Raw genomic sequence first — 21,181 nt, 5'->3', positions numbered from 1 at the left:
CTTTGTTAAAGTTCTCACTGAATTAATCTACACTTCCCTTAAGTTCATTGAGCATCTTTATAACCAACGTTTTGAACTCTGCATCTGTTAGTTTGCTTGACTCCATCATTTCTAGATCTCTGTTCTGTTCTTTCATATGGTTTCTGCTTCTTTGTCTTTCCATATTAGGTGCCTTTATGAGTCTTTTTTTATGTATGAAGCAAAGCTCCCAAGTCTCCTGGTTTTATTAACATGGTTTCTGTAGTGGGGTCCATTGGTACAGTCCTGATAGGGGTTCAACTGTAGATCAAGTTTAGACCCAGCCTGTGCCCCTCTGGGGCCACCTGTTAAGATTCAGCTAGCAATCCACAGATGCTGTGCTTATAGTTGGCTCAAGAAACCACACCAGAAACCGAGACCTGCTGGCACCTGTGTGAGTTTTGGCACTGCGAGCAAGGAGCACTTGACTCATGGTGGACACACGTGAATGTGGCTTGAGCCATGAATTGTGGAGACAGAGTTTCAGGGACTCCTCTGGGCAGAGTGACCTATTATTCAGTTTGATGATGACTCAGCTATGGTGGCACTGTGTTCACACCCTGGGAAGATAGAAGGCTCAACAGAGGAACAATGGATTCTGCTGGCACTTCAGTCCAGGAGAGGGCCTCATCTCTGGCCCTCACTCCGACAACTCAGTGTCCTCCTATAAGCCTCTGGTTCCCCTCAAGAAGCTGATCTTGCAGACATGGCCCCTTTCAGAGGCATCTGCAGCTGCTGCAGCCTCTGTCCTATTCCTTATATCCATTGCAGGTTGGTTAATTATTTCTTTACCTAGTTGTAGTGCTTCTGTTCATCTAGATCCCAGGTGACTTTCCTTGCTGTTTGCTCTGTTTTTCTGTCACAACTTTGATTTATTCACAAGAGGGATGAACAAAACCTCTATCATCCTCGCCATTTTTCTCTTTTCACTGTATACACTTTTAAACTTAAAATGAGAATAAATGCAAACATCTTAAATAAAATACTATCGAAATAAGTCAATAATATAGTAAAAAGTAACACCCCGTTACCAAACGATACTTGTTCTTATAATGCAAGATTAATTATTGTTTAAAAAATTATATAATTTACTGTACTAACAGGAGAAAGGAAGAAATAAAATCTATAATCATTCCAATAGATGCACAAAAATTATTTGATAAAATTTAGAACTGTTTAATGATAAAATTCTCAGCAAATATAGAATAAAAGAGAATTTCCATAATCTGGTGAAAGGTGTTTCACAAAATCTACAACTAACAAACGTTGTTTTTAATGTTGAAATATTAAACACTTATCTACTATTCTATTCAGGAGAAAGAAAAAGATGCCCATTATCTCCACTTTTGTTAAATACTTTTTTGCTAGTCATTTCAATGCAATAACACAAGAACAATAAATTAAAGAACATATTAAGATAGGAAAAGAAGAAATAAATTTGCCATCATGACATTACTGGGTATGTAGAAAATGTCAATGAATCTGTAAATTAATCTTAGAAATCCTAAATACACAGAAATCAAATTTATTTCTATATACTATCCATAAACTTTTAGAAATGTTTTTAAATACCAATACTATTTACAATAGTATTCTATAAAATTAAATATCTAGGGATAAATCTAACAAAGTTGTGCGAGATCTCTAAACTGAAAACTATAAAATATATCAGAGCAAATAAGTAAGGCCCATATAAATACAAAAATATTTACTTGTACATATACTTATGTACATGAATTGGAAGCCAGAATATTGTCTAAATGCCAATTCTTACTTAACTGGTTTACAGATTCAATATAATCCTGAAGGGGGAAAAACAGCATGTTTTGTTTTGGAGACCAACAAGATAATTTAGATTTTATATGAAAATGAAAAAGCCTTAGAATACCCTCAACAATTTTGACAAAGAGCATAATTAAAGGAATTACCTACTAGATATCAAGAATCAGTATAAACCTATAGTAATGAGGAAATTGTAATATTGGTATGAGGACAGAATATTAGGCCAATAAAACAGAACATATAGCCCAATAGAAACAACATACATAAGGCCAACTGATTTATGAGAATGATTCTATTCTAAGTCAGTGGAGAAGAATAATATTTTTAACAAATGATGCAGAATCATTTAGATATCGATATGAAAGAAAATCCAATTTCTAGCTCATTTCAGGTGTAAAAATTAAGTCGAGGTGGCTATTAGACCTAAATGTGAAAGCTAAGATCATCAAGCTATTAGAAAAAACAAAGCAAAACCAAAAACTGAGAGGTCCATTGTCTTAAACTTTGGATAGATATTTTTTTCTTAAATTGGACACAAAAATTACTGGCTATTAAACACTGACAAATGTAGTTGACTAAGAGAGTGAAAAACTAAATGCAGACTGGGAGAGAATAGTTTGAATATACATATTTGGAAAAGGATTCATGTAAAACATTTTTAAAAACCCTCTATAAACCAATAAAAAATACAGTAAAGTTGAAAAAAGGCAAATGGCTAGAAAAGATACATACAACAATATATAAAAGAGCACATCTAAATAAAATTTAAAAAAACATAAGAAATAGTGTTCAACATTATTAGTCAATAGATATTGAGAAAAACTGAATGATAAATACTGAAATGAAACTATCACTATACACTTACCAGAACACATTTAATTACTATTTCTTAAATTAAATTTATTGGGTAATATTGGTTAATAAAATTAAATAAGTTTTAAGTGTACAATTCACTAATACATTATGTGTATATTGCATTGTGTATTCACCATCCCAAAGTTAAATCTCTTTCTGTCACCATATATTTGACCTCCATTACCTTTATTTGCCTTCCTTCTCCCCTCTTTCCCTCTGGTAAACACTGAACTGATGTCTACATCTATGAGTTTTTGTTTGTTTTGTTTATTTGTTGCTTCCAGTTTTATATCCTACATATGAGTGAAATCATATGGTTCACAACTTTTTCTGTCTGACCGATTTTACTTAGCATGATAATCTCAAGATCGATCCATGTTGCCACAAATGGCAGTGTTTCATCTTTTCTTATGGCTGAATAATATTCTATTGCATATCTGTATCAATCTTTTATTCAATCATCTATTAAAAAACACTTTGATTACATGTCTTGACCATGATTAAAAATGGTGCAATGAACATCGGGGTGCATATATCTTTATGGATAAATGTTTTCAAACTTTTGGGGTACATACTCTGAAGAGGATTGCTGGGTCATATGGTAATTCTATTCTTAATATTTTGAGAAACCTCCAACCTGTTTTCTATAGTGGTTGTACCAATAAACAATACTCTAAGTAAATGGCATCCAGAGAAAACCAGGTGAAGCCATACTTATATCTGAAGAAACAGATATCAAAATAAAAAAAAATCTAATAAGAGACAAAGATAGACACTTCATAATTACAAAGTGGACCATACATGAAGAAGACATAGCACTTATCAATATATACACTTCCAGTCAGGGAACACCGAAATATTTAAAGCAACTATTAACAGAACTAAGGAGAGAAACTCACAAAACACAATTATATTAGGGTACCTAAATATACCACTGTTGGATATGGACATATCATCCAAACATAAAATCAATAAGGAAATAACATCCTTAAATGATACAGTATACCAATTGGACATAATTGACATTTTCAGAGCTTTTCATCCCAAAATAGCAGTTTATGCATTCTTTTCTAATGCACATGGAACATTCTTGAGGATAGACCATATGTTGGCACAAAAAACTAACCTCAGAAAATTTAAGAAGATTGAAACCATACCAAGCATATTCTCCAACCACAACGCTGTAAAAATGGAGATAAACTGCAAAAAGAAAGCAGAAAACAAATCGCAAATATGTGGAGATGAAGTAACATGCTACTAAAAAATGCCTGTGTCAAAGAAGAAATAAAAGTAAAAACCAAAAAATACATAGACACAAACGAGAATGAAAATACAACGTATCAAAAGTTTTGGAATATAGCAAAAGCAGTAATAAGAAGAAAGTTCATATCATTACAGGCCTATTCAAGAAACAGCAAAGATCCTAAATAAACAACCTAACACATCGTCTTAAAAAAACTAAAAAAACAAATGAAGCCCAAAGTTAGCAGAAAGAAGGAAATAATCAAAATTAGAACAGAATTAAATGAAATTGAAACCAAAAGACAATAGAAAAAAATAATGCAACACAGAGCTGTTTTTTTGAAAAGATCAATAAAATTGACAAACCCCTGGCTAGACTCACTAAGGAAAAAAGAGAAAATACACAAATAAACAAAATCAGAAATGAAAGAAAATTTATGACCGATACCACAGAAATACAAAGGATCATACGAGAATTCTATAAAAGACTATATGCCACCAAGTTCAATAACTTAGAAGAAATGGACTAGTTCTTAGAAATATTTCCAGGACTGAATTGTGAAGAACTGGAAAATCTAAATAAACCAATCAACAGTAAGGAAATTGAAACAATCATTCAACCCGCCCCCACCCCCGCCCCAAAGTCAATGTCCAGGACCAGAAAACTTCACTAGTGAATTCTATCAAACTTTAAAAGATGATTTAATATCTGTTCTTAAACTCTTCAAAAAATGGAAGAAGAAACAATGTTTCTTAATTCATTTTATATGGCCAACATTAATCTGATACCTAAACTTGGTAAGGATAACATAAGAAAAGAAAACTGCACTCTAATATCTGTGATGAATACAGATGTAAAAATCTTAAATAAAATACTAGCAAATCAAGTATATTTAATTATTAAAACTAGTGTTTTGTAATCTGTGGCTCATGGACCAAATCTGGTCTGCAGTCTGTTTTGTGGATTAAGAATTGTTTTACACTTTTAAAAGGTGAGAAAAATTATATGCAATAGAGACTATATGTGGCCCCCAAATATTTACTGCCCAACCATAATAGAAAGCTTATGTTTGTTCCAAATCAAGTACTAATTTTTGGCAAACACTTTTTTTTTTACATTTCTTACATTACATTTCTTTTTATCTCTAATATGGTTGCTGGTTTTGTGGATGGATAACAGCAGTTTGGAAAAATTTTAGACAGTATTTACTATAGAACTTGCAAATGATACTCAGATTTCTCTTTTGGGTATAAGTACAACAGAAATAAATGTTTTTAACCATCAGGAAAACATCAACACTTAATTCTTTGCAACTTTATAATAGTCAAACACTGGAAACAAACCAAATGTTTATCAATATTAAGAAGGTAAATTTAGTTTCATATATTTATTCAATGGAACACTGTGGCACTGAAAAAGAACTAACTACTAATAAATGCAACAACATAGATGGATCATACTGAAGCACTATTGATTGAAAGAAGTCAGACTCAAAAGAACACATAAAAGAGTACATATGATGAGCTTCCATTTATATGATGTTCCAAAACAGGCAAAACTCATCTGAAGTTACAGAAGTCAGTATAGTGGCAATCCATAAGGAATTACTGACAGACAGGGGGCCATAGATATTCCTCCAGGTATTTGGAATATTCTGTATCTTTTACTGTGTTTTTATTACAGTGACGTATATACATCCGTAAAACTTCATCAAGCTTTAAACTTAAGATATGTGTACTTTATTGTACATGTTACACTTAAAATTAAAAGAGGTTAAAATTCATAGATACCCTGAACTCTATTCACAGACATTAGAACACAGACATATTCACAGAGGTTTGAACCACGGGCCTAAGGTGAAAATGATATAAACAGTATTCTTGAAAAATGAGATAGAGAAGATATTTTGAGGGCATTGGTTGAGTTTGTGAAACATGACTATTAATGAGTCATGAAGTTGGGCAAAAATTTCTTAAAGCCATGCCTTATTGGGTGTCCAAATAACTAAACCACTAATATGGTAGAGAATTTTGTGTTGCAACACAAAATGGTCCTGGATAAAGAAGAAGGATGAGCCAACATGCAAGAGCAAGACGATTAAGAAGTCAAACAAGTTAGAAAACAAAGAAAGCACAGAGAAATGCTAAAAAAAAGTCTGAAAAAATTCAATGTGTGAACATGGCAATTTGAAGAATTTTAATTCTTGTTTTCATGGGTACACCTAGATCTTAAGGAAGTGAACATGTGTCTCAGATATGGCAAGAACCATCTCTTCCACTGAGAAAGGTGAGAAGGAGGTGTGGATATATAAAAGATTAATAATAAAGGCTTAAACTAAGAATGCAAGTGAAAGAATGGAGAGGATGAAATGTTAGAAATATTAAGGGAAAATATTAAGGCCAGGTTGTGTAGATGGCTTAGAGGAGAAAAAGAAAGCATCTAAAATAATTCTGTTTTCTTTAGGGGTAAGTGGGAGATGATGTTCACTTGAGAAACAAAAATATAGGAGGGAAAATGGAGATGGAGAAAGGTAATGAGTTCAGTCTTGTTGAGTTGGCATTTGAGATATATATCCAACCTCTCTATACCTAATTTAAGCTAGATATATATGTATATATAAATATAATCTAGATATAAATAATTAGAAATATTTATTTAATAGTTATCAGTAGATAGATTTTAGTTATTTTCTGTGGATGAAATAAACCGGGGAAACTGTATAAGCAATTGGAAAGAACCGGATCCTGGGGAAGAGTGAGAGTAAAGCAGAAAATGTAGAAAATTATTAGGAGCAGATGGAAAAATAGGAGAAAAGAAAACCTAAGAAAAATGATGTCTATAGCTTGCAGAGGAAGAGAGAATTATGAGAAAAGCATCCTCATCTGCTTTAAATGCTGTGGATAGAGCAAGAGTTGGAAATATAGTTCTTAAATTATGGTCCATAGATACTAGGGTGTTTCTACAAGTCTTTCTATGGTTTTGTGAAGTCAAAACTACTTCCATAATAATATTAATGTTTTATTTGCTGTTTTTACTGTGTTAACATTTTTATTGGTGGTACAAAATAATAGTTGATAAAACTGCTTGTGCCTTAGCATGAACTAGGCTGTTGACATCAAATTACACAAGCAGTAATTGGATTGTTCCCCACCACACTTTCAGGAAAAAATAAATGGCCAGTTTTACTTAATGTCTTTGATGAAGCAGTAAAAAATAATTGTATTATATTTTGACTATTTTAATAATCCATGTGATGAGATGGAACTATACATAGAGCAGTTCTGCTGCATTCTGATATATAAGATGTTTGCTTTGAGGATAAGCACTCATACAATTGTTGGAGTTGGAAGGTAAAATAGCCCCCATTTTTTTATGGAATAATGTTTTTACTTGAAAGAATGACCTCCAGATACACTTGCATTACTCATACTTAGATATTTTGCAGATATTTTCTCAAAAACGAATGAGTGAACCTGTCATGTCAGGGACAAAACAGATGGTATTTGCTGCTAATAATAAAATTTAAATTTTCAAGTGAATGTTGGAATTTTGGAAAACTCATGTCTATCCCTGAGAGTGTGACATTTTCCAAAATTTAGAGACTTTTCTGATAAGATTGGTAGGGATTATTAATGCATGCAATTTTTTTATATTGTTTTAACATTTGGAAAATCTACACAACTCAGAGAACAAATATTTTCCAAATGATCTATGCTTGATATTAGAAAATAAAGTATGAATAAAACATGTATTCAGAGTGCAAGAAGACAAGTGTAATCTAAATTAATGGCATATGACACATTCAGTGATATGTTTTACAATTGCACATTCCAACTAAGCTGCAGAAACTACCACCTGCTGAATTTTTGTGCAGTATCAAAGAAGAATGTTCACTATTATCCAAAAACATTATTAAAATACTTTCATATATGAGGATATGTGTTTTCTTCACATAATTCAACCAAAGCATCTCATTGCAGCAGATTAGATGCAAAAGCTGTGATGTGAATTTAGCTATCTTCTAATAAGCCAGATGATAAAGAGATTTTTCTATTTGTCCTTATAATTGCTTCCATTTTTGATTTAGTAAAGTTTTGGCCATATTATCATGTATATACAAGTTTATTATATTATTAGCATCATATGGCATTCAAAATGAATTAAATATTTCATCATTATAAAATAACCTCTTTTAAAAAATAATTATTTTTTTTTGCTGAAAAGTCTATTCTGACAGATTACTAATATAGCTACACAATGATTGGGTTGGTTAGTGTTTATGTAGAGTACTTTTTTTATCCCTTACTTTTCTTATTGATATGCCTCATATAAACAAATATTTGGATTATGTTTTTAAATTCTGTCTGACAGATATAGAATATTTAGTTCCATTTACAATGAATAAAAGTATGGATATACAGTAGACCTTCAAAAACATGACTTTGAACTGCATAGGCCCACTTATACATGGAACTTTTCAATAAATACATTGGAAAATATTTTAGAGATTTGGGATATTTGAAAAAACTTGCAGATGAACTGCATAGTATGGAAATTTCAAAAAATAAGGAAAAAGATATTTCATGAATGCATAAAATATATGTAGAGACTAGTCTATTTTATTGTTTGCTACCATAACATACACACAAATATATTATAAAAAGTTAAAATTTACCAAAAGTTATCCACACTCTTACAGACTGTACATGGTGCCATTTGTAGTGGAGAAAATGTGAACAAACTTAAGGATGGATTATTTAAATCATAACTGCATAAAATTAACTATAGTACACACTGTATGACTGTAATAATTTTATAGCTACCTCCTGTTACTATTGTGATGAGCTCAAATGTTGCCAGTATCTTCTTAAAATGCCATATGATGCTAATCATCTCTGCATGAGCAATTCACCTCTTTAATAAATTGCACATCACAGTAAAAAGTGGTCTCACAGTTCTTGCATATTTTTCACCATGTTTCATGCAATACCGTAAACCCATATGAAGTACCACTAGTGATACTGGAAATGCTCCCAAAAAGCAAAGTCATGATATTACAAGAAAAAGTTGAACTGCTTGATATGTACCGTAGATTGAGGGCTGCAGCTACAATTGCCTGCCATTTCAAGATAAATGAATCCAGTGTAAGGACCATTTTTTAAAAAGAAAAAAATTCATAAAGCCATTGCTTCAGCAATGCCAGGCATATACTTTTTGCAAAAAGTGCATATCACTGCCCTTATCTATAAAGCTGCTAATCTACAAAATTCACAGGGAAAAGATAAACACCAGCTGCCAGTCTTTTGGTTGTATAACAAGAAGAACTGGACAATGAGAACCCTTTTTCTGGATTGGTTCCATTGATTAGTCCCTGAGGTCAGGAAGTACTTTACCAATAAGGGATTGCCTTTTCAAGTTTTTTTAATATGAACAATGCCCTTGGCCACCCAGAAACATATGAATTCAACACCAAAGGCATCAAAGTGACCTACTTGCCCCTAAACATGTCTCTAATTCAGCTGCTAGATTAGGGAGTCGTAAGGACCGTTAAGACTCACTATACATGATATTCTATGGAAAAGATTGTCAACACTATCAGAAATAATCCTGATAGAACATTATGAAAGTCTGGAAGGATTACACCACCGAAGATGCTATCGCAGTTATAGAAAAAGCTGTGAAAGCCATCAAGCCCCAAACAATAAATTTCTGTTGTAGAAGACTGTGTCCAGGTGTTGCGCATGATTTCATAGGATTTACAACAGAGCAAAAACATGGAAATAGTGAAAAAGATTGTGGATATGACAAAAAGGTGGGGAAGGGGTGAAATGTTTCACGGTATGGATCTTGGAGGAATTCAAGAGCTAATAAACACCACAGCAGAGGATTTAACAGGAGGTGACTTGATGAAGATGCATGCTTCCAAACCAGTGCCAGATGATGAGGAAGAAGACAGAAAAAGCAGTACCAGATGTTATTAGACAATATGGCAGATAGGTTTTAATTATTCAAGACTTTTCAACTTTTTTTATGACAGAAATCCTTCTATAATATGGACAATGAATCTAAAGCAAATGGTGGAAGAAAGATTGGTACAGTATAGAAACATTTTTAGAGAAATAAAAAAGCAAAACGTCGGTCAGAAATTATGGTGTATTTCCATAAAGTTATACCAAATGTGCTTGCCTCTTCTGCCTCCTTTTCTACCTCCTTCACCTCTTCTGCCTCTGCCATCATGGTGAAAGCAATACCAACCCGATTCTTTTCTTCCTCTTCCTCAGTATACTCAACATGAAGAGGACAAAATGAAGACCTTTACGATAATCCAATTCCACTAAATGAATAGTAAATAATCATTGGGCTGTGCAGTTAAACTCATATGTTGTGTTATGAGTGTCTTTATGTGAAAATCTAATACTTTATGGCAAAAATTTTAAGAATTGTTTTTGTATCATTATCATTGCCTAAGTAATCATCGTGTAGAGCACTGTGCACAAGACTTGTGACTGACATTTAATATAAAATTAATAATGTATTAATTTTCTTACTGTTTTATAACTTTGCTTTCAAAGAATTACATTACCATACAATATACCTCTCATAATTAGATAAAGAGCATATTAGTCTATCATCACAGGTAAGTGATTCTAAAAGATATAAGAATGTTTCTGATACTGTATTATGAATATAACTGTAATACCATACGTTGTAAAAGTTTTATAACAATTCATTCATTAATGAATAGGTTAGGCTACCATAAAGCAATCATATCAATTATGCTAGGTTATCTAAAGCAATCATATTGTTGCTTCTTCATACTTAATGCATGAATGATTATAGCTGTAAATAAATATGAATTTCTTTTACACATTATCTTTTCATTGTTGATGTCTAGTATTAGTTATCCATATAACATCTACATTGTTTTGTGTTATGTATGTTATTACTGATGTAGGTACTAACAAAAATGATTCATCTTATAAACATATCACATAAACTTACAGTATCGATAAATACAGCACTGTTAATATTTTTCTTCCTTACGACTTTCTTAATAGCATTTTTTCTCTGGCTTATTTCGTTGTAAGAATATAGTGTATGATACATTTAACATACAAAATATGTGTTAACCAACTGTTTATATTATTGGGAAAGTCAATATTAGGCTATTAGGAGTAAAATTTTGGGGGTGTCCAAAGTTATACATGGATTTTCAGTTACGCCGGAGGTGGTTCTTGTATCTAATTCTGCATTATTCAAGCATCAACTGTATTTGGTTTTATTTCTGTCATCTTAATATGAGTTTTTATGTTTTCCCACCTGATCTGTGTTCCTTTTTCTACCTTTTATTGCCTCCTTTTGGATTTGTTTCATTATACTCTAATATTCCTTTGTAAATTTGAAAGTCAAACTTTCCTTTTATATTAGTGATTACTCTGAACATATGACAAATTATATACTCAAGTCATCAAATCTTAATATTAAATATATATTTCTCCTGAACAATGAAAAAGTTTACCTTCAATCTTTTTTACCTATATGTTATTGTTTTGTATATTTTAGTTCCATAAATATTTTGAGTTCCAGAAGACATTATTGTTACTGTTTTGTACAGACAATATTTATTTATATTTAACCACATAGTTATTATTTTCATTGCTCTTGATTGCTTCTGGCATCTTTCATGTCTTTTGTTTTAAAAAATCCTTTAGTATTTACTTAAGTGAGTTTGCTTTTGGCATGTTCTCTTAGTTTCTCTTGTCTGATAATATCTTTATTTCACTTCAATTCTTGAGGTATAATTTTTCTGAGAATATGGTTCTAATTTAGCATTCACTTTTTTATTAGCATATTAACACTCTAATTTCAATATCTTCTAGCTTTCATTGTTGCTGTTGAAAAGACATTCATCTATCATATTGTTGCTCTATTGAAGTTGATCTTTTTTCATTTAATGTTAATATTTTTTCTGCAATATCACTGTGATAAGTCTAAATGTTGCTTTCTTTTTATTCATTCTGCTTGAAACCTGCTGAGCTTGTTAAACATGAGAATCAATGTCTTTCATCAATTCTAAAAGCCATTATTTCTTCAAATGTTGCTTTTCTGCCATTCTTTTAGCAACTTGTGGAACACTTCTCACTTTATATTATATGTTTACTGTCTTTTTATTCTCTCACCTCTTTTCTGTTCTTCCAGTTTTTCTTTCTTCATTCATCACAATTTCTTCTAACCAACTTCCAGTAATGCTCTCTTTAGCCATGTCTAATCTTCCCTTGAGTTTTCATGTTAGGTTTTCATGTTAGGTTCAATTCCTAGCTTTTCTAGGTTTTTTTTTTTCAAATCTTAAATGTTATTCTTTATAGTTTGCAGTTTCTTGCTGAAATATTTAAGTTCAGCTTGTAATTTCTTTGTCAACATTACAAATAGTTGTTTAAAGTCTATGTCAGGTGATTCAACTATCTTGAGTGTCTATAGGTTCATTTTTATTATCTTTCATTGTGATATATCTGGTTCATGCTGCCTTGTATTTTCATGTGTCTTTTTATAATTGTATTCTAATTACTGAATTTAAAATTATTGAAAGAAATAATTTAAAGCCTAAGATAATATTTCTTTTTGTTTATACCCCCAAAATTGCAAACATGAAGAATACAAAATCACCTTAACTCAATTTCCAAACTTAAGATTTTTCTTGGCTACAGAAGTGATTTGAGCCAGTCCTGAATTCCATGTCAGGAGTGGTATAATCCTGATCCACTCTTATTTATAATGTATAGGCCTTTGGGATCCAAAAAATAAGTTTCAGTTGGTTGACCTGTGCCAGGCTCTCTATTCCTACTCTGGTTCTCTTTTGTCCATGACATTGTGAAACAAGCTTCTCAGCTGTAAGTCACATCCTCAGATCTGAAAATGCATCACTGGCAAATGACCCAAAAATCGTAGTCACTTTTCCTGGATTTCTGTCTTTTTCTCTAGGTCCTTCACTATCTTACTAGCTTTTTCAAAGCTTACAGTATTTTTTCCCTATATTTTTAGTTGTTTTTAGCACAGGAGTAATTAAAAAAATACTCAGTCTGTCATTACTAGAAGTGGATGTCCCTAATATCCTGAATTGACTTAGTCCTGTATTTCCTTCATAAACACCATAAGAATTGGTATCTTTTCAGATGAGCTTTTTGGAGTGGAGGAGGTAAAATCTGTGAGCCCTTGAATATGTAGGTCAAATTGTGTATATAGATTCACTTTTTTTTTGGGGGGGGTGTATATTTGATTGCATTTTATCCAATAAAATATATATATATTCACCTACAATAGAATAATTTTAAAAGTTAAATAAATTTATATTTGAGATAAGCCCAGAGTCAAAATCTTTAGATAATATCAGTGAAGATTGTATAGAAATATAACTTTGAAGAGGAATTATTTAATGAGACAATAAATATAAGTTCTGACTGGAAAAGGAAAAGAGGAACATGATGATTATAAAAGCCCTTACATTCTAATGGGTGAAATTTTGTGTTTTGAATATTAGCATTTTTGGAGTTAATTCAAATAGCCCATCCACAGACACAAGAGGCAAAGAGGACTGCTGGGTCAGCAGCCCCAATGAGGACAATGAACAAAGTGTTCTCCTGGCTGTGCTTGCCCCCAAGGACACTTTCTGTTGATTCCATGGGCACTATCAGCCACTTTGGTCATTCCTATGGACATTGCCTCCCTGCTCTGCTCCAGGATATGGCTGGTCCCGTCTTCCCCAACACTAGCTAGGCAGCACATCTGGCTCTCATCCACGTGGGTAGACCCTTGTTTCCTGGGACGAAGCAATTTCCCTCCTCTCTGCTCACATATAAAGCAATGCCTGGTCTTGGCTGGCTGCCGTTTCCTGGAGCTCCAACTGAACAAGTGCTGAAGCCTCATTGTACTGCAAGTAATAAATAGTATGTCTCACTCTGCTGGCCCTCACGGTGGTTTTTTGGAATATCCAAGGCCCATGTGCAAGTTTCTGGCCTCGAGCTCCTGTATTATAGCATTGGTAAAGCATTTATGAATATCTGAAATATAAGCAATGAGATGATCATTTCTCTTCAACCTCTTCCAAATCTTTGAAGAAATCACGAGGTTTCTTTTTCGCTTTCTATATAACCGAAATCCAATAAGCTATTTGAAAATGGAAAGGAATAATATATTTTAGGTTGATTAACAGCATAAATTTAGACATGTTTACTTCATGAAGGTTCCTCTTGCATTATTATTTTTTTTTTACTGAAGAAGATATGTAAATAGAATAAAAATATCGAGATTAATATTTTGGGATAGATTTATATTTATAAGACTTAAGTGCTTTATTTTTTTAAAAAATTAGATATGCTGTGTATCTTTGTCACCTTCAAATTGTTTTAATATCTGAAAAGTTTGGTCTGTGTTGCAGAATTCATTGGCATATTGATGCATAAAATAATTTAGTAGCACAAATGAAAAATTTTCATTTAAATATTCATATACATTGCATTTTATTATTGTTAACCTAAGTATTAGATAAATAGGTTAAGAATAATTATTAAATAGAAAAGTCCCGATTATACGCAAATGTTACCAGTCGACGTCTGTTCGTTGTTCACAGTACATAATCCAAAGATATTGAGCATAGCCGCTGCAATTCTAATGGCCAAGAAAGTTAATTACCTACAGAAATTGCCCAAACAATAGCAATCTTCATGATGGCCTTAGTCCGTGAATTGAAATGGCTATGCTCAATAGGATTACGTATTGCTACATACCGATCCAGCGAGATAGCGCAGAGGTGCATGATGGACGCCGTAGAAAATAAAACATCCAAAGAAATCCAGACGGGGCACAAATATCTAGGTAGTGGCCAGACATAATCTGAAAGAGAAGAGAGAGAAGATAAAATTATATTATTCAAATTATACTAACTGTAGTTTTAAATTTTAGTCTACTTGTTTTGTCCCTCATAATATAAGCTTGTTAAAGAAGTGAAATTTGGGAAACATTTTCCATAGTAATGGTGATGATGATGATGATGGTGGTCATACCTGCAGTGTTACATTATTTTTTATCAAGGTAAAACTTAAAGAACATAAAATTAATCACTTTAAAGTATAAAGTCCAGTAGTATTTAGTACATTCATAATATTATGCAACCATCACCACTTTCTAGCTCCAAAACATTTCATCATTCAGAAAGGAAACCACTACTCCCTATGCAGTCACTCCCCATTCTTAACTCCCCCATCCTCTGATAATCTCTAATCTGCTTTTTTTTGTCTCTGGATTTAGCTAATCTTCATAATTCATATAAATGGAATCATAAAATAGGTGACTTTTTGTGTCTGGCTTCTTTCACTCAGCATTCTCTTTTGAGGTTCATCCATTTTGTAGCTTGTATCAATATTTCATCCCTTTTTATGGCTAATGTCCTTATCAGTTGAGATATTTTTGCTGATTCTGTAAATGTAATTGTTTTCTTAATTTACTTTATGGACTGTTCATTGCTAGTGTAAAACTATAACTGTTTTTCATGTGTTAATCTTGTATTCTTCAACTTTGCTAAATTTATTAGATTTGTTTTTTTGTGTGTGAGTGAATTCTATAGGATTTTCCCTATATAAGGTCATGCCATCTGTGAAAAGAGATAATTTTTTCTTTTACCATTTTTCTATGCCTTTTATTTTTTTTTCTGCTTAATTGCTCTAGATAGAATTTCCAGTACAACATTAAATGGAAACAGTAAAAGGAAGCATCCTGTTTTTTCCTTGATCTTAATGGAAAATATTTCATCCTTTCATGATTGAGTAGTATGTTAGCTGTGGGCTCTTCATAAATGACTTTTATCAGGGTGAGGAAGTTTCCTTCTATTACTGTTTGGTTGAATATTTTTATCAAGAAAGAGTGATAGGTTTTGTCAAATGCTTTTTCTGTATAAATTGAGATGATCACATTTTTTTATAACCTTCGGTTTATTACTGTGATACATTATATTATTTTTGGAATATTTTTTCTATTATATGTTGAACCACACTTGCATTCCTGAGATAAACCCCACTTGGTCATAGCGTATAATATGATGTTGGATTTAGTTGGTTAATATTTTGTTGAGGATTTTGCATCTACATTCACAAGTGATATTGAATGTCTATAATTATCTTTTCTTGTGATGTCATTATCTGGCTTTAGTTTCTGGATAATGGTGGTCTCATAAAATGAGAGAAAATATTTCCTCATCCTCTGTTTTTTAGGAGTTGGAGAAGTATTGGTGTTAACGCTTCTTTAAATGTCTGGTAAAATTTTCCAGCGAAACTTTCTGACCCTGGACTTTCCTTGTTAAAACTTCATTTGATTACTGATTCAATATCTTTATTGTTATAAATCTCATCAGGTTCTCTATTTCTTCTTGATTCACTTTTGGTAATTCCTGTGTTTCTGAGAATATGTCCATTTCATCCATTTTTTCAGAATTGTTGTTATAGAATTCTTCATTGTATTCTTCTATAATTTTTAATTTTTTGTAAAATTGGTAATAATACCCCACCTTTTGATTTAATTTATAATTTTAGTGATTTGTGTCTTCTTATTTTTTTCTTAGTCACTCTAGTTAATGGTTTACTAAGTTTGTTCACTTCTCAAAAAAACAACATTTGGTCTTAGTTATCTTTGGTGTTTCTACCCTATATATTATCTTCACTTTAATCTTTATTATTTCCTTTATTTTTCTAGTTTGAGTTGTTTGTTCTTTTCTAGCTTTTTAAATCTAAATTTAGGCTATTTCCCTCTGAGTGCTGCTTTTGCTATATCCAATAAGTTTTGGTATGCTCTAGTGTTCCTATACCCTAATAATGATTATCAGAAAGAGAAGTGGAAAAAATAATTTCTATTACAACTGAAACAAACAAACAAAAATACCTAAGAATAAATTTAATGAACCATGCGAAGGAATTATATAATAAAAGTTATAAGACCTTATTAAAGGAAATCGAAGAAGATATAAAGAAATGGAATGATATTCTGTATTCTTGGATTGGAAGAATCAACATTGCGTTGTTGAAATGACCTTCTTACCTAAAGCATTATACAGATTTAATGCAATCACTATCAAAATCCCACTGGCACTCTTTAAAGTAATAGAACAAAAAATCACCAGATTTGTATGGAAGCACAAAAGACCCCAAATCACCAAAGCCATCCTGAGAAGAAATAATGAGGCTGAAGGCATCACTCTGCCCAACTTCAAATTATACTACAAAGCAACAATAATCAAAATGGCATGGTATTGGCATAAAAACAGACACAAAGACCAGTGGAACAGAATCAATAGTCCAGAGGTAAACTCATGTTTATATGGGCAAATAAATTTCAACAAAAATACCAAAAGCATACAGTGGAGAAAGGAAAGCCTCTTCAATGAATGGTGCTGGGAAAACTGGAAAGCCACCAACAAAATAATGAAACTAGACTGTTGTCTATCACTACACACCAAAATTAACTCAAAATGGATTAAGGACCTGAATATAAGACCTGAAACAATAAAATGTATAGAAAAAAACATAGGAACTAAACTCAGAGACCTTGGGCTTAAAGAGGATTTTATGAATTTGATCTCAAAGGCAAGAAAAATAAAAGCAAAAATAAACGAATGGGACTACTTCAAATTAAAAAGCTTCTGCTCAGCAAAAAAAAAAAGCCAACACGTCAACAAGGTAAAGAGACAACCTTTGAATGAGAAAATATATTTGTAAGCAATGCCTCTGATAATGGCCTAATATTCATAATATACAAAGAACTCATACAACTCAATAACAATAAAAAACAAACATTCCAATTAAAAAATGAAAGAGGAGCTAAACAGACACTTCTCTCAATAAGACATACAAATGGCCAACAAACATGAAAAGATGCTCAACATCGCTACCTATTAGGGAAATGCAAATCGAAACCACAATGAGATACCATCTCATACCTGTTAGAATAGCTGTTATTAACAGGACAAGTAATAACAAGTGTCGGAAAGGATGCAGAGAAAAAAGAACCCTCAAACACTGCTGGTGAGACTGCAAATTGGTACAGCCTCTATGGAAAACAGCTTGGAGTTTCCTAAAAAAAACTAAGAATTGATCTACCGTATGATCCAGCAATCCCTCTACCAGGTATTTTCCCCAAAGACTTGAAAACCCATATCTGCAAAGATATTTGCACACTGATATTCATAGCAGCATCATTCCCAGTGGCCAGAACTTGGAAGCAACCAAAGTATCCTACGATAGATGATTGGATAAAGAAGTGGTGATACATATATACAATGGAATATTCCTCATATTCCTCAGCCATTATAAGAGATGAAATATTGCCATCTGCAATAACGTGGATGGACCTTGAGATAATCATACTAAGCGAAATAAGCCAGACAGAAAAAGTTGAAAATCACCCGATATCACTTATATGTGGGATATAAACCTAAAAACAACAAATGAACTGGACAAACAAACAGAGACCAGAGACTCATGGAGATGGATTACAGATTATTGGTTACCAGAGGAGGGGAGAGGGAATATATATATATATACTGTTATTTATACTGTTGGATTTTATACCTGAAACTTACTGGGTTTCCTTAACCAATGTCACCATAAAAATAAAAATTCCGGGTATAAAACAAATAAGTTATAGGGATGTAATATACAGCATGAAGAATATAGTCAGTAATATATTGATAGCATTGTATGTTGTCAGATGGCTGCTGGACTTATCATGGTGATCGTCTCTTTAAGTATATAAATGTTGAAAAACTGGTGTGCTTTTAAAACTAATAAAATATTTTATGTTAGTAATATTTTAATAAAAATTTTTAAAACAAAAAGTCAAGCACAGCTTTTTAAGAGTTAGGTCTGTATCATTCCCTCTGGCATTAACGACTTGTACCCCGAGTGCAGGCTGTCATACTACAATGAACTGCTTACTAGAAGTTGTGGGGTATGGTAGCCAGGGAGCTGAAAATGCCATGGTGTTCTCTTTCTACAAAGCAGCTGCTTTTTTCTTCACCAAACCTTTCTTGCTTTAAGTTTTTGCCTAGATTTCCTAGTTCTGTAAAAATAGTGACCATTTTGCCAGGTAATCTGTTGCTCTTGTGGAAGGAAGAACACTGTTCATGTAAATAATGTATTATTTAATTTACTTTGTTATTCATTTGCTTACTATGTGCAAAACAGTTTTTAAGTATTAGAAGTAAAGAATAATGAATGGCAAAAGCTCATGTCATTTCTAATTTTCCAGCTAACAGCTGAATTAGTTTTCATTTTGATGATGATCTTTCATGTGGCATTATTTCTGATTCTGAGTTGGTGTCGAGATGGAAAAATACTTTAAATGAGTTGTTTTTAATATTGGTATCCTTAATGAAAATGTTCAGCTCCAAGTGCTGTTTCATAGTATTTTTTTTCCATTTGAGTTGACATTCAATATTATTTTATGTTAGTTTCAGGTGTATGGTATAGTGGTTAGATATTTACATAATTATGATTAATTTATCATAATTGTGATCCCACAATTAGCCTATTACTCACCTGGCATCATACATAGTTATTACAATATTATTGTCTATATTGCCTATGCTGTACCTCACATCCTTGTGACCATTTTGTAACTACCAATATGTACTTCTTAATCCCTTCACATTTTTCACCCAACCATGCAAAACTCCCCCATATTTTGATTTCCCATTTGTTCTATCTATGAGTCTGTTTTCTTTTATTTTGTTCCTTAGAATCCACACATAAGGGAAATCATATGGTATTTGTCATTCTCTGTTGGGCTTGTTTCATTTAGCATAATACCCTCTTTGTTCATCCATGTTGTTGCAAATTGTAAGATTTCATTTTTTTATTGTTGAGTAATATTTCACTCTATTTATGTTTCACCTCTTTATCCAATTGATTATTGATGGATACTTAGGTTCTTTCCATATCTTAGTTATTGTAATTAACACTGCAGTGAACATAGGGGGCATACATTTTTTGAATTACTGTTTTGGATTTCTTTGTATAAATATCCAGAAGTGCAATTCCTGGGTTATAAGGTAGTTCTATTTTTAATTTTCAGGAACATAACAAACTGTTTTCTATAGTTTCCGTACCAATTTACAATACCACCAACAGTGTACGAGGGTTCCTTATTCTTCATATCCTTGTCAACACTTCTTTTCTGATTTGTTGATGATGGTCTTTTTGACAGGCATGGAGTGATATCTCATTGTGGTTTTATTTTGCATTTCACTGTTGAGCGTCTTTAAATGTCTATTGGCCATCCATACGTCCTCATTAGAGAAATGTTTATTTAGTTTCTTTGCAAAATTTTTAAATTGGATTCTTTGTGTTTTCTTTGGTGTTGAGTTGTCTGAGTTTTTTAAAACTTTGATATTTCTTCCATTCAGTAGGATGTCTTCATTTTGTTGATGGTTTCCTTTGCTGTGCAAAACTTTTTAGTCTGATATAGTTTCATCTGTTTATTTTGTTTGTTTGTTTCCTTGCCCAAGGAGATATATCAGAAAAAAACATAACTAAGAGCGATATCAGAGTTTACTGCCAATGTTTTCTTCAAAGAGTTTTATGGCTTTATGTTTAACATTTAAAGCTGTAATCTATTTTGACTTTTTACTTGTACATGATGTAAGAAGATGATTCAGTTTCATTATTTTGCATGTTTCTGTTCAGTTTTTCCAACACCATTTATTGACTAGACTGTCTGTACCTCATTGTATGTTTTTGGATCTCTATTTTATTGATCTAATTGTTTGTTTTATGCCAGCATCATACTGTTTTGATTATTATAGCTTAGTAGTACAGTTTGATATCAGGTAGAACGATATCTCCAACTTTGTTTTTCTTTTTCAAGATTGTGGCTATTCAAAGCTTTTGTGATTCCATGTACACTTTAGGATTATTTGTTCTAGTTTCATCAAATGCCATTGGTATTTTGATAAGGATTTCATTGAGTCTGTAGATTGCTTTGGGTAGTACAGACATTTGAACAATGTTAATTATTCTTATCCATGAACACACTAAGGTCTTCCATTAATTTGTATCTTTTTGAATTTCTTTCTTCAATGACTTATAATTTTTTGAGTACATGTCTTTTACTTCCTTAAGAAATTTTATTCCTAGGTATTTTATTTATTTATTTATTTATTTATTTATTTATTTATTTATTTATTTATTTAATATAATTGTAGTGGGAGAGTATTTTTTAAAATTTTTCTTTCTGAAAGTTCAT

The 21,181-nt window shown here is 32.0% G+C and overlaps 1 protein-coding gene across 1 annotated transcript in view; it reads right to left on the bottom strand.

Annotated features, from left to right (window-relative positions):
- Window positions 1-21,181, bottom strand: part of HTR2C (5-hydroxytryptamine receptor 2C) — a 295,289-nt gene that overhangs the window by 60,941 nt on the left and 213,167 nt on the right. The window contains exon 4 of the mRNA XM_036227088.1: window positions 14,585-14,785. Coding sequence (XP_036082981.1) covers window positions 14,585-14,785 — 201 coding nt within the window. The remainder of the gene's footprint in view (window positions 1-14,584; window positions 14,786-21,181) is intronic.

This window comes from Rousettus aegyptiacus, unplaced genomic scaffold (assembly GCF_014176215.1).
Source record: "Rousettus aegyptiacus isolate mRouAeg1 unplaced genomic scaffold, mRouAeg1.p scaffold_m13_p_9, whole genome shotgun sequence".
Taxonomy (NCBI): Eukaryota; Metazoa; Chordata; class Mammalia; order Chiroptera; family Pteropodidae; genus Rousettus; species Rousettus aegyptiacus.
This window is presented reverse-complemented; position numbering and strand designations above follow the sequence as displayed.